The sequence below is a fragment of the Trachypithecus francoisi genome, unplaced genomic scaffold (genome assembly GCF_009764315.1).
Source record: "Trachypithecus francoisi isolate TF-2019V2 unplaced genomic scaffold, Tfra_2.0 Lachesis_group14, whole genome shotgun sequence".
NCBI lineage: Eukaryota > Metazoa > Chordata > Mammalia > Primates > Cercopithecidae > Trachypithecus > Trachypithecus francoisi.
This window is the reverse complement of record NW_022681459.1, coordinates 34,061,858-34,076,115: the sequence shown is the minus strand read 5'-3', so window position 1 is coordinate 34,076,115 and position 14,258 is coordinate 34,061,858. Positions and strand designations below refer to the sequence as shown.

Below are 14,258 nucleotides of genomic sequence, written 5' to 3'. Positions count from 1 at the left end.
GCCTTAGGCCATTTAGTTCCTACAAGAACCCTGAGGTTCATCTCACTACTTCACTTTACGAAGGAGCAAACAGGCTTAGAGGACTTTGGTGACATCCTCAAGACACAGCTAGTCGGAGACAGTCACCACTGTCAGTTGGAGGTGATGGACAGTTCACCTGGTAAACAGTTCCTCCATGAAGCTCGGCACAGTGATAAAATCCCAGGAGGGACCCAGTCAGATGGCATAGGAGGAGACGGTTCTACCCAGAAATGCTGGAACCAGGGCTTTCACCAGCTTCTTCCCTGTACCTATCTGGAATGTTCGCACCCTGTAAGTGTCATTTGCATACTGGGGTGACAAGGAGAGACATGTCATTGACAACACCATGAACCACCAGAGGACTGGGATCTGGAGCTCACACAAGGAATCCCCAACCCTTCGGGGACTTGTGGATGAGGGGGACATGGGCGCCCATGGTAGAAAAGGTTCTAGACTTTCAAAGTAAAATTTGACCTAAGACTAGAGAATGGGGCCGGGCACAGTGGCTCATGCCTGTAATCCCAGCACTTTGGGAGGCTGAGGCAGGTGAATCACAAGGTCAGGAGTTCGAGAACAGCCTGGCTAATGTGGTGAAACCGTCTGTACTAAAAATAAAAAAATTAGCCGGGCCTGGTGGCATGCGCCTGTAGTTCCAGCTACTCGGGAGGTAAGGCAGAAGAATCGCTTGAACCCAGGAGTTGGAGGTTGCAGTGAGCCAAGATCGTGTTACTGGACTCCAGCCTGGCTGACAGAGTGAGACTCTGTCTCAAAAAAAAAAAAGAATTATGAAAACATTAGTGTCTTCAAGGCATTGTCACAGTGTTTGTCAGCTGTGGAGCAGCGGCACCTGCTGTATTAGTAGCCTACAAGAGCATCACTCCTGTGAGTCCTCAAAAATCATCCTCATGGTAGAGATGAGGGGACGCAGGCTTTTGGGTGTCAAATGGCCACGCAGCAGCTCCTGGGTCAGAACTGAGCATCTTCCAGAGGGAGGGCTACATGAAATCCCCTCTAGGCCGCCTGAAGCTCCACTTCTGATATGGAGGGAAAGGACCTGGGGAGACCTCATCCTCTCCCCATTTTAGAGACAGTGCACAGGAGAAGACCCTCTAGAAGAATGCTTAGACTTAAAGGAATATAATTGGATTTCATCCTTTAACATGAAAGGGAGTCTGGAGAAACAGCTGAGGCCATTTCAGCCCTTGGCAGGGGGAAAATGCCGGAAGACTCCAGGGTGGGAGAAAGCCCATCACAACGCCCAGGATCCGAGAGGAGACTCACTTCTTCCAGGTCCCATCCCCTATGCTCCCTCCTTCCGTAAGACCTACTCAAAGGCCCCACTGGGCTACTGACCACACACCAACCCCCTGTTCTTACCTGTTCTTACCAACTTCTTACCTGTTCCAAATTATGCAAAAAGAGTGCCCCTTCATCACCCTGGGAAGACCTGGAGGCAACTCAGGCCCTAGGTTTGAGGAGACAGTGCTGGGCCAAACTTCCTTGACCTTACCAGTTCTGTGACCCTAGAGAAATTTTTGGTGTTTTGGGGCCTCCCCAGCCCTGCAACATGCACAATGGGGTTATGCTAGCATCTCCTTCCTACTGAACTCTGATATCAAGTATGTTTGAGATAAATCTTATAAAACTCATTGTTTGGTGTCCCCTGTAGATATTGGACACACTTAGAGACGGAAGAATTTCAAGGAGTGAGGGGTGAGAGGTAGCATGGAATACAACTCCAATGGGCCTGGGGTCCACAGTGTGATCTCGGGAAAGGCACTTTTGCTCTGGGCCTCGTTTTCCACACTGCACCAGTAGAGGTTGAGATTAAATGCAATTCAGCCATCATCATCCTCTTGACACTTTCCAGTGCCTTCTGATTCTATTTAGAACCAGACCCTATGCCTCATCTCAGCCTATAGTGGGCAGTGTCCACAAAGGCTCACAGCACTGAGGGGTTAGTGACTCCCTTCTGAATAGAATACAACAAAGATGATGGGATAGCACTTCTGTGCTGGTTCAGGCTGTTAGAGCAAAGAGCCATAGCCTGGGGAGCTCATCAAAGACAGAATTGTATTTCTCCCAGTTCTGGAGGCTGGAAGTTGGATATCAGGTTGCCAGCCCAGCCTGGTCGGCCCTGGTGAGGACTGTCTTCTGAGTAGCAGACTGTAGACTTTAGGTTGTGTCTTCGCCTGGCAGAGAGAGGGCAAGAGAGCTCTCTGGGGTTCCTTTTAATAAGCCAGCAATCGGCCGGGCGCGGTGGCTCAAGCCTGTAATCCCAGCACTTTGGGAGGCCAAGACAGGCGGATCACAAGGTCAGGAGATCGAGACCATCCTGGCTAACACGGTGAAACCCCGTCTCTACTAAAAATACAAAAAAAAAAAAAACTAGCCGGGCGACGTGGCGGGCGCCTGTAGTCCCAGCTACTCGGGAGGCTGAGGCAGGAGAATGGCGTGAACCCGGGAGGCGGAGCTTGCAGTGAGCTGAGATCCGGCCACTGCACTCCAGCCTGGGCGGCAGAGCGAGACTCCATCTCAAAAAAAAAAAAAAAAAAAAAAAAATAAGCCAGCAATCCCAATCATGTGGGCTCCACCCTCAGGACCTCATTACCTCCCACCTCCTGATACCATGAGATTGAGGGTTAGAATTTCAACATACAAACATAGGATCAGGCATGGTGGCTCAAGCCTAGAATCTCAGCACTTTGGGAGGCTGAGGTGAGAGGATTGCCTGAACCCAGGAGTTTGAGAGCAGCGTGGGCAAAATAGGGAGCCCCTGTCCCTACAAATTTTAAAAGAAATATATTAGCTGAAAATGGTGGCACATTTCTGTGGTCCCAGCTAATTGGGAAGCTAGGACAGAAGAACCACTTGAGCCTGAGAGGTGGGTGCTGCAGTAAGCCACGATGGCACTGCTGCATTCCAGGCAGGGTGTCAAAGCAATACTCTATCTCTAAACAAGTAAATAGATTTGGAGTGGGGAGCATTAGGCTCACCATTCCTTGCCTAGGCCTCCTCATCTTCCCAGCCTCTGGTAACCACTATTGAACTTTCTGCTTCTAGGAGATAAATTTTTTGGATTCTGCATGCCTGAGATTATGCAGTGTAGATCTCTCTCCAGCCAGAGTCATTTCATAGTTTACCTAATGTCCTCCAGCTTTCTCCACCGGGCTACAGAGATGATAGGATTTCCTGGAGTGTTATGGCTGAAGAGTATTTCTATACACACACACACACACACACACACACACACACACACGGCATTTTCTTTATCCCTTCACCTGTAAGTGGACGGATAGGTTTATTCCGTGCCTTGGCTGTCGTGACTGGTGTTTCAGTCACCATGGGAAGGCAGATATCTCTTTTGAACATGAGGATTTCACTTGCTTTAAAGGTATACCCAGTGATGGGACTGCTAGCTGAAATGGTAGTTTTGAGAACCCTTCAACTGTTTTTCACAGTGTTTAGAGTGATTTAATTCCTACCCATAGTGTATGAGAGTTTTCCTTTCTGCACGTCTGCCCTGGCCATCCCCTTCAAAAATCATTGCTTTTGTTTTGGTAATATGCTTTTTTTTTTAGATGGAGTCTTGCCCTGTCACCCAGGCTGGAGTGCAATGGCACAATCTTGGCTCACTGTAACCTCCACCTCCCGGGTTCAAGCGATTCTCCTGCCTCAGCCTCCTGAGTAGCTGGGATTATAGGCACGTGGCCCCACATCTGGCTAATTTTTTGTATCTTTAGTAGAGACGGGGTTTCACCATGTTGGCCAGGCTGGTCTCGAACTCCTGACTTCGTGATCCACCTGCCTTGGCCTCCCAAAATGCTGGGGTTACAGTCATGAGCCACCACACCTGGCCTGGTCATAGGTATTTTTAGTGAAATAAAATAGTAACTGAGTGTGATTCTGATTTATGTTTTTGTGAGAATTAGTGATTGTGAGAAACTTTTCATTTGTGTCAATTTCATGTCTTCTTTTCAGACAGGGTCTATTCTGGTCTTTTAGGATTGGGTATTTGAGGTTGCAGGGCTTTTTCGTTTTGTTGTTGCTGCTGTTTATTTCACCTTAGTAGTGTCAGTTTGCTGTACGTGTTAGATGAGAATCCGTTTCAGAGATAGAATTTTCTTCCAAAATTCTCTCTCAGTTTTTAGGGTGCCTTAACTGTTGGTTCATTGTTTCCTTTACTCTGTAGAAATTCTAAAGTTTTACCTAGTCCCACATGTTTATATTTGCATACATTCATGGTAATTTTCTATGCACCCATTTCCAATCCCTTATCATCCCCCTTCTTCCCCCAAGCTCTAGTAACCACTGTTGCACTCTCTAGGTCTTTGAAATAAAGTTTTGTTTTGTTTTTTTAAGATTCTGTATGAGTGAGATAATACAAGCTTTGTCTTTCTCTGCCTGGCTCATTTACCGTCACATCCTCCAGGTACAACCACAGGGCTCCCTATGAGGTGATGCCATTGAGTTTTCCTGGCTGAAGAGTCGTCCATTGTGTACACATGGGAGTTTATTTTTTCATCTGCATATGGACGGTAGGTGGATTCATTTCCCTGACTCCCGTGAATAGTGCTGCAGTCCACACCAGAAGGCATCACCTCTCTCTTCCATGTACCAATTTCATGTGGGTTGAATGTATACCTAGCAGTACAGTTGCTAGTGGAAATGGTCGTTGTAGTTTTAATGTTTGGAGGAAGCCTCACGTTGTTTCTGTAGTGTATGTACTAGTTTACTTCCCCGACAAGTGTGGAGAAGAATTCCCCCTCTCTAAAACTCCACACTGGCCGGGCACGGTGGCTCACGCCTGTAATCCCAGCACTTTGGGAGGCCGAGGTGGGTGGATCACCTGAGGTCAGGAGTTCAAGACCAGCCTGACCAACATGGTGAAACAATGTCTCTACTAAAAATACAAAAAAAAGAAAAGAAAAAAAAAATTAGCCAGGCGTGGTGGTGGGCATCTGTAATCCCAGCTACTCAGGAGGCTGAGGCAAGCGAATCACTGGAACCCAGGAGGTGGAGGTTGCAGTGAGCCAAGATCATGCCATTGCACTCTAGCCTGGGCAACAAGAGCAAAACTCCATCAAAAAAAAAAAAAAAAGAAAGGAAAGGAGAGGAAAGGAGAAAGCAAAGGAGAAAGGAAAGGAAAGGGGAAAGGGGGAGGATATCCACACCAGCATTTGTCTTTCTTTTTATGTTTTTTTAATCTTTTTTTGTAACATTCAATTCAACTAAAGAGAGATGATATCTGATTGTGGTTTTGATCTACATTTTTCTCATGATTACCGATGCTCTCCAAGTTACTGTGTACTTGTTTTCAATTTCACGTCGAAGACTAGGCGAAGGGACCCGAAGACATGGGATTGAGGCACAGGGAAAAGCAAAGATTCTCTGCATCACTGATCCTCACAATAATGTGGATCAAGACCACACTCAGATGCCGCCTCACTGCAGTTAGAACAAATATGACCGAAATTGTATGGCAATTTCACTGCCATTGTGTACATGCATATAATGGGAGGGTTGGAAGGATGTTTTGACCTGTATATATGTAGCACGAGGATGAAATTACAGCATTTGGCATCTCTGTGACCTTCTATAATTATTTCTCTGTGAAGAGAACATTCAGAATCTTATTTTCTAGCTCATTTTTTTTTCTAATGCAAAACATTTTAACAGGTTGTCAAATATGGACTTTTTAGAATTATGTAACTATCACATAAAAATTGGTATATCACATTAGATGATTCTATCACATCATCTAATATATAAAATAAATATGTAAATATATATTATGTATATAATGAATAAAATAAAAACACAAATCACACATTGACAATAACCCCTGCAGTCCAAGTATACCCCCACAATAGTAAAAATTACACTTAAAAAAGAAAACTCTAAAGACATTTATACATTTAAACCAAAGTAACTGTGACTAGACTAAATACATTCATTCATCAAGTACAATAAATTTAGCATTGCTGCTTATAGTCACTAATAACACAATTTTAGGTGCAATTTCACATGCTTTCATAAATCTTCCAGTACAGTTCCCATAGTAAAGTGTCTTTGTGCATGCCATTTTCATTTATATGCAGTTGCATCATACATCATACTTAAAACTATTGCATGTCACCAACTGTTAATATACATTTTAAGTGAACAGCAGGTAAAAAATTTCAACCTCAATGATGACAAAATTTAAAATTAAAGTCTTGAAAGCCTATAGTGATTTGTTTACTTGCATAAATACTATTTTCACTTAGTATAGGCTATTAAAATAAGCAGAGAATTTAAATATTAACTCAAAAAAAGATAGAGGCTCCAAACCTTCCTAAGAAATTAATGCGTTTTCAAAGTAATAATATAATGTGAGTCTGTAAGTCAAAAGGAATTTCATATTTATTCCCAAATTTAAAATACCAGTGATGTGAAGAGAAGATTGAGCCCTAAAATTGTTGTACCAAATTGTAAAATACAGTAAAGAAGATGCAGCTCATTTGCTTGGGAATATGTAATGGAATATTTTTCACAGTAATGTTATGTTAAACACTAAATGGACAGTCTAAATAAATGTACCTTTGCTAGCAAGGAAAGTGAAAAATTAAGGCTTTTTTATGCTATCTGTAGCTACTACCCAAACTTAAGTTAAATAGAGGTTACAATACCATAAAATATTACTTCTAACTTCTTTAATATATTGTTAGATGCTTCATTTCAACCCCATACTTATTATCTTATTTAGATGCATATTTTTCTATATCTCTAATTTAATTAAGTCCCCAATCCCGCCCCATCTAAACAGAATGCTGAAATGGTTAGGGCCTTATCTGTTTGGTTCATGGTTGTAATACTGGGGGCTAAGAATGCTTAACATATGCCATAAATCCAAGAAATTTTTTTTTTTTTTTTTTTTTGAGGCGGAGTCTTGCTCTGCCACCCAGGCTGGAGTGCAGTGGCCGGATCTCAGCTCACTGCAAGCTCCGCCTCCCGGGTTCACGCCATTCTCCTGCCTCAGCCTCCCGAGTAGCTGGGACTACAGGCGCCCGCCACCTCGCCCGGCTAGTTTTTTGTATTTTTTAGTAGAGACGGGGTTTCACCAGGTTAGCCAGGATGGTCTCGATCTGCTGACCTCGTGATCCACCCGTCTCGGCCTCCCAAAGTGCTGGGATTACAGGCTTGAGCCACCGCGCCCGGCCCAAGAAATATTTTTGAATGAACTAAGAAGCCTGGCCTCCACAGGCAACCCTATTTGTTTTTCCGAAGCATTAACAGATAATTGTTACCTCTTTAGATAACCAGATTGACAATTATTAAAATGGAATCAATGTTTCCTAGGCTATGAAAACGTCAAAAACATGTAATAGGAAAACTGAGGGTACAAACGTATCAAATCAAGACTAAAGGCACTGGAGAAAGAAGGTAAGCATTGTTAACAATTTTTAAAACAAATCAAGTTTTAAAGTATAAAATGCCAAACTACTAAGAGAAAATGTACTAAAATGATGACAATGCTCTACCATAGTGGACACAATTCCTATAATATCACAAACAGAAATCTTTTTTTTTTTTTTTTTTTGAGACGGAGTCTAGCTCTGTCGCCCGGGCTGGAGTGCAGTGGCGGATCTCAGCTCACTGCAAGCTCCGCCTCCGGGTTTACACCATTTCCTGCCTCAACCCGATAGCTGGGACTACAGGCGCGCCACCTCGCCCGGCTAGTTTTTGTATTTTTTAGTAGAGACGGGGTTTCACCGTGTTAGCCAGGATGGTCTCTATCTCCTGACCTCGTGATCCGCCCGTCTCGGCCTCCCAAAGTGCTGGGATTACAGGCTTGAGCCACCGCGCCCGGCCCACAAACAGAATTCTTTTGTGATTCTATCATTTTCTTTCATCCTACGTCTTCTATAATATTCCAAACCCTAGAAACAAATGTATTTTCAGTTGCGTGAAACAAAAAATTCCAACTGAAATGTCTGTGGAAATTCCTTTTTCTTAAACGATGTTATAAATTTGATACATAGACTTGATAGACATAAGAACATCATTTTGGAAATCATAAAATACTAAATTATGCTCAATCAAAATACAAAGGTTCTTACTCAGTTGAACACAGTTTAGTGCCCCATAAGAGCAAATTGTAGTGTAAAGATGAAAAGTAAATACAATCTTTCTAGACACACAAAACAAAGAATAATGAATACTGAGTTGAAATATTACAAGCTTCACATTACAGTCATTTAATATATACATTTTCATAACTGTTTCTTGAAAAACTCTTTAGATAAAATATATTTTTAATTTTTTTATTATACTTTAAGTTCTAGGGTTTCTAGGGTACACGTGCACAATGTGCAGGTTTGTTACATATGTATACATGTGCCATGTTGGTGTGCTATTTAGATAAAATATTTAGCATTTATCATTGATTTTAATTTATTTGTATCTATGCAATGTCCGCCCATATTAAAATATCAATTCATGTAAATACTTTATTATAAAACTATTATACATTTCAATTTTTATTAGAGAAAGGTATTATTCACATATACAATTTCTTAAACTCCTTTTTAAATGAGTATATTCCATAAGAAATACACTAAAATCATTACTTATGTTTCATAGAGGAAAAAAACTATGAGAATCCTATTAACCCAAACTATATCCGTATTATACTTATTTTTTAAGCATTTACATGTTCAAATGCACGTGATAAATAGTGATCATTCATCCCCCACAGTGGTAAATTTCAGCATACTATTAAGTGACTGAGACAGACTGAAATAGTCACATGTAGATTAGAATAAACAGATACTTATTCTGTTATACCTAAGCTTACTTATAAAGCGACATAAAATGAGCATTGGATAACAATGATAACAAATGTAAACAAACAGAATTAAATGTTAATCCCTTCCCTGAAAAACAACACATAAAAGGGCTTCTTGCTTTATTAAAAATAAACCATGATCTATTGTATCAAAAAGGTAAGACACTGATTTACAAAATTATACTTCCAAATACAGATAAAAAAATCTTGAACAGTTACTCAGATTTTACTGAGCTAAAATGTGTAAAAAATCTGATAATACTTTTTATTAAATTCATTGTACATAGACTGATATCATCCCATACAAAAAAAGCCTCAGTATCTTGTTAAGATTCAAAATAGTGTTTAATTGTCTGAACTTAAGATCTATTGAACCACTATACAAAAAATAACAAAGTCCATATTGTCAAAGAAAAAAATAAAACTAAAAATTTCCTGATGATTAATTATGACCTGAAATTCATTCCCATTAAAACATAAGACTATAGCCAATATCCATTTGAAAAGTGAAGAAAAATTGGAAGTACCTATGAAAAATAACCAATTCTAAATAAAAAAGTAAAATCAAATTTTGCTGTTACAAAACGCACATGATCTTTTAAGTTATTCAGGTTTAATAGTTTACTAAGCATAGAATTCATAGAGCAATTATTTGGTACTTCTGTTTGGACTCGGGTATTTGCAAAGTACCCCCAGAGAGGGCTGGGAAGGTAAGATAAACATAAAATTGTGATGCTTTTCTCCACACCTCAACAAAGGTGCTTGTATTTAAAAATACAATTTGCGGCCGGGTGCAGTAGCTCACGCTTGTAATCCCAGCACTTTGGGAGGCTGAGGCGGGCGGATCAAGAGGTCAGGAAATCGAGACCATCCTGACTAACACGGTGAAACCCTGTCTCTACTAAAAATACAAAAAATTAGCCAGGCATGGTGGCGGGCGCCTGTAGTCCCAGCTACTTGGGAGGCTGAGGCAGGAGAATGGCATGAACCCGGGAAGCAGAGCTTGCAGTGAGCCGAGATCACGCCACTGCACTGCAGCCTGGGCGACAGAGCGAGACTCTGTCTCAAAAAGAAAAAAAAAAAAAAAATTGTAACTCTAGAAGAAAAAGAGAAGAAACAATTTACAACTTCAAAATGTTTTCCAGAAATAGGACAAAACTGCTAACTACTTAGAAATGTTATTTGTAAATCGAAGTGCAAGTGATGCATTAACATCAAATGTATTTGAAGACTCAAAGTTTTAAATGTTTTCAATGACACATAACTAGCTGATGTTTTTAAGGTGGTGGGTGTGAAACAAAGATAATACAAATCTGATTTTTCCAGGAGCTGCAGCACTGCCCCTGCCCCACGAAATTAAATTATCATTTCACTGGTGAACATGAAATAAAACTGTTTTGAGGAAGAGTGAAATAGAAGCAGGAATTTAGATACACACCAAATGCCATATGATGGACTAATTTAAACATAGTATTTTTGGTAACGACCTAACTAGATACTGTCTTTCATAGCTTACCATAATTCTGAGAAATGACTTTTAACAACATACATTTACACTACCACTTAATGGGAACATACAAATATATAAATTTTTAAAGAAAAAAATTCAAGTTATTTAGAGGAGAAATAAAACTTCAATTATTTACTTTTTTGAAGCTGCATTTAGATAAAAAGGTATACGGTTTATGCTACTTTTCACAATGTAATAAATTTATATTCCAATTTTCTCATAAATGAAAGATTGTAAAGAAAAATATTTTGTTCGTTGAAAATAACATCTCTCTTCTCCTAACCCCGGTAAGAACAGTTAGTGTGCCCTTAATTTCAAGACTTTTGTTTTTGTTGTCATCCATGTCAATTGTCTTTTTCATGAAGTATAATATTTTAAGAAAGAGAGAGATGTAAAAATCAAAGAGAAAACATGCCTTTGGAATGCAACAATTTTAAATCATTTCACTAAGAAGCACCCTTTGATATGCTGGTCTGAACTTTTAATATAAAACCTAAACAGCACTTATTTCTGAAGTAGAATTTTCTCCAGTTTTAATAACTTCATACATAGCAATACTAAGGACATCTACCTGTGCTTTCGAGATTTTGGTAGGTGTTCTAATAATGTAATAGTTTAGATATGGCTCGTTGTCAAGGTTGGGTGGGCAGAGATCTCATGAACTGGCTACAGAAAGCTAACTAAACTCTTCATGACTGAATAATGGTTTGCATTTTGCTTGAGCCAAAAAGATGTTTAAGCCATGCACCACCACATTCCCTGCTTAACATTCCTAAGTTTCTTTACTCTTCATAGTTTTCTAATGAACAAACAATTAGTTTTCCTGAGTAAGATTATGAAAAAGTTAACCTTTCTTCCGAAAGTATAAAGACAAATAAAATGTCAACTCACCATACAAATTTTTTACGTAGCATTACAGGTGCAGAGATATTGGCTGCTGCTCTTCATTATGATTGACCTACCCCTTAAAAAGACTGCAACAAACGATCCAATTGTCTAAAATACTTCAAAGTACAGAAACTAAATGCTTTAGCCCATAAACATATCCCTCATCTACTGTGTTGCTAGGGTACACTTGAGCAAAATCTGTCATTCCCACTTACACTTCAGCAATCTCTTGGCAACCAGTGGGAAGATGGTAGAAAACTTTTTCCAGATGGGAAAGTACATTTCCATTTAAATGTTCCTGTGACATGCTTTTCCACGCATTGTCTTGCTTCAGATTTTCAACTTTCAATGAAGTCTGACTGTGATGCTTTTTTGTATACATTTTCCTGTGATGAGCATCCATCTTTGATAAGCTTTTGCCTCCTGAAGCCTCTCTTTTTCCATTCACTGTGGAACTTAACACATGAAAATTATTGTACTCTAGTACTTCTGTGTCTGGCAGTTGTCCTTTGGACAAAAACTTTTCTGCCAAAGTTCTGTCATTCAATTTTGGAGTGGTTGGCTGAGATGAACCTTCATAAACAGTAATGAACTTGCATAAAAATTAAGCTGCTTCTGGGCCAGGCGCGGTGGCTCACACCTGTAATCCCAGCACTTTGGGAGGCCAAGGCGAGTGGATCACGAGGTCAAGCTTTGGAGACCAGCCTGGCCAACATAGTGAAATCCCCTCTCTACTAAAAATACAAAAAATTAGCTGGGCATGGTGGCGGGTGCCTGTAATCCAGCTACTTTGGAGGCTGAGGCAGGAGAATCACTTGAACCTGGGAGGCAGAGGTTGCAGTGAGCCTAGATCGCGCCACTGCACTCCAGCCTGAATGATAGTGCCAGACTCCGTCTCAAAAAAAAAAAAAAAAAAAGTTAAACTGCTTCTAGTTTTCAAACCACTGCAGTTTTCTCAAGCTTCTGAATGCTAGCAGCAACAAACAGCATCTTTTCTTAAGCAGTACCCATTATGAAAAAATCTGGAGACTCCATCCTTTATAGTTTCTTTTGTTAAGCTTCTTCCTTAATTCTGGTTTTGTGTCTCATAGCTGTGGGAACGAACATGATAAACCCTCATGCCAAGGAGCAGGAACCCAATGTCTTCCATTAATGGCTACTTGCTGACCTTTTGCTGAATGTTCTCAGATGAGGCAAAAGGATCAGAGCTTTTTTGCCGTTATCTTTACATCCATTATACAGGGCTTATTAAATGTATGGGTCGCATCTTCCAGTTTTAGGTATAAATCGTTTGGTGCAGTGGGAGGTGACTAGATACCATAATATTTTGGCAAATATTTTCGTAGCATCAATACAGTCAGCAGCATAAACCGTATTATAGAATTCCAGCGCTCTTGGGCCCCTTGTAGGTGGTCCTGTTTCTCAACTGTGCCATCTGGATGTTGCAGTATACCCACTTTGTCCTTCCCGTACATGTGCCCGGCCACCTGATGCGAGAGGGGCACGCAGCCGTTTAGGAAACGGAGTCGGCCGTCCGCCGGCCGCAGGGTGCCTTCAGGGGTGGCCTCGATCGCTGGTGGGGTCAGCATTTCTGGGGGACCCGGGGCCTCGACCCGGAGGTGGGGTTGGCGGCTCTGTTGCCGTAACCGAGAGCAGAAGCAGTAGCGGCACCGACAGCAGAAGCGGTAGCGGCACCGAGAGCAGGAAAAAAAATAGGGCGAGGGAGGGGGCGCCGGAGAACCCCGGGGCCGCTCAGGCTCGGGCGCGAGGAGGCCCGGGGGTTGTCGCGGCTGGTGCTCGCTGAGGCCCGGGGAGGGGCCCCTGATGCCGCGGGGGCGCGGGCGCTCCTCTGCCCAACTCTCGGGGGAGCGCGGCTCTCGGCTCCTGCTCCTCTGCTGCCAGCCCCTGCGCTGCCCAGTAGACAGAACCGAGCCGAGGAGCCTTTCCAGCTAATGAAAAAACAATTGTTATTCAATATTGTTAACTCTGGCCACTCTAGTCTAACATAGAACACCAGAATGGATTCCTCTCATCTGAGCGTCACTTTGTACCCATTACCAATCTCTCTCCAGTTCCCCTCCTCCTCCCAGCCTCCGGTAACCTCTATTGGATATTCTGTTTCAGAAGATAATTTTTTTTTTTTTGATCCCACATGCCAGAGATCACGTGGTCAGGTTCTTTCTCTTACCAGGTTCATTTGATTTCACCCAGTGTCCTCCAGGTTCCTCCACATGGCTGTAGATGACATGATTTACTGAAATGCTATGACTGAAGAGTATTCCATCATGTATATACTCTTCAGCCATAACATAACATACATACACTCATTATGTATGTTACTGTGGTTCCTTTATGCCATCATCTGTGGATGGACAAGTAAGGTTGATTCCGTATCTTGGCTGTTTTGACTGGTACTGCAGTCACCATGGAAGGCAGGTATCTCTTCAACACAGGGATTTTGTTGCCTCTAAATGTGTACCCAGTGGTGGGATTGGTATCTGGAGTGACAGTTGCACTACCTCTACCTCAAACTACAGTTTGAAGAAGCTCAAACTAATTTTTATAGTGTGTCTACTAATTTACATTTCCACCCATGGTATACAAGAGTTTTCCTGTCTGCAAGTCTACACCAGTAGACAGAACCAAGCCGAGAAGCCTTCAACAATTTTTACTTTTGTCTTATATGATAATATCTATTGTAAGTGGAATGAGATGGTATCTGAGTGTGGTTTTGATTTCTGTTTTTGTAAAGATTAGTGATGATGAGAAATGTTTCTTTAACCTGTGATTCAATTTCCTGTCTTTCTTTAGACAGGACTGTTCAGGTCCTTTAAGCTTGGGTATTCATCATTGTTGGTTTCCAACTTAGTGGTGTCAGTTTATTTCATGTGTTATATGAGAAACTCTTTCAGAGACAGGAATTTTCTCCATAATTGTTTCCCAGTCTTTACAGTGCCTTGTCTCTTGGTTTATTGCTTCCTTCTCCCTGTAGAAATTATCAAGTTTGGC

General features: G+C 41.4%; 1 protein-coding gene across 1 annotated transcript; it reads right to left on the bottom strand.

The window, feature by feature from the left end:
- Window positions 1-12,559: 12,559 nt before the first annotated feature.
- LOC117096508 lies at window positions 12,560-13,899 on the bottom strand. Its single transcript, XM_033233939.1, has 2 exons — window positions 13,438-13,899; window positions 12,560-13,198 (listed from the first exon to the last, which is right to left on the bottom strand). Exons 1-2 carry the CDS (start codon window positions 13,444-13,446, stop codon window positions 12,560-12,562), a joined length of 648 nt encoding a protein of 215 aa, XP_033089830.1. The 5' UTR covers window positions 13,447-13,899.
- Window positions 13,900-14,258: the final 359 nt, after the last annotated feature.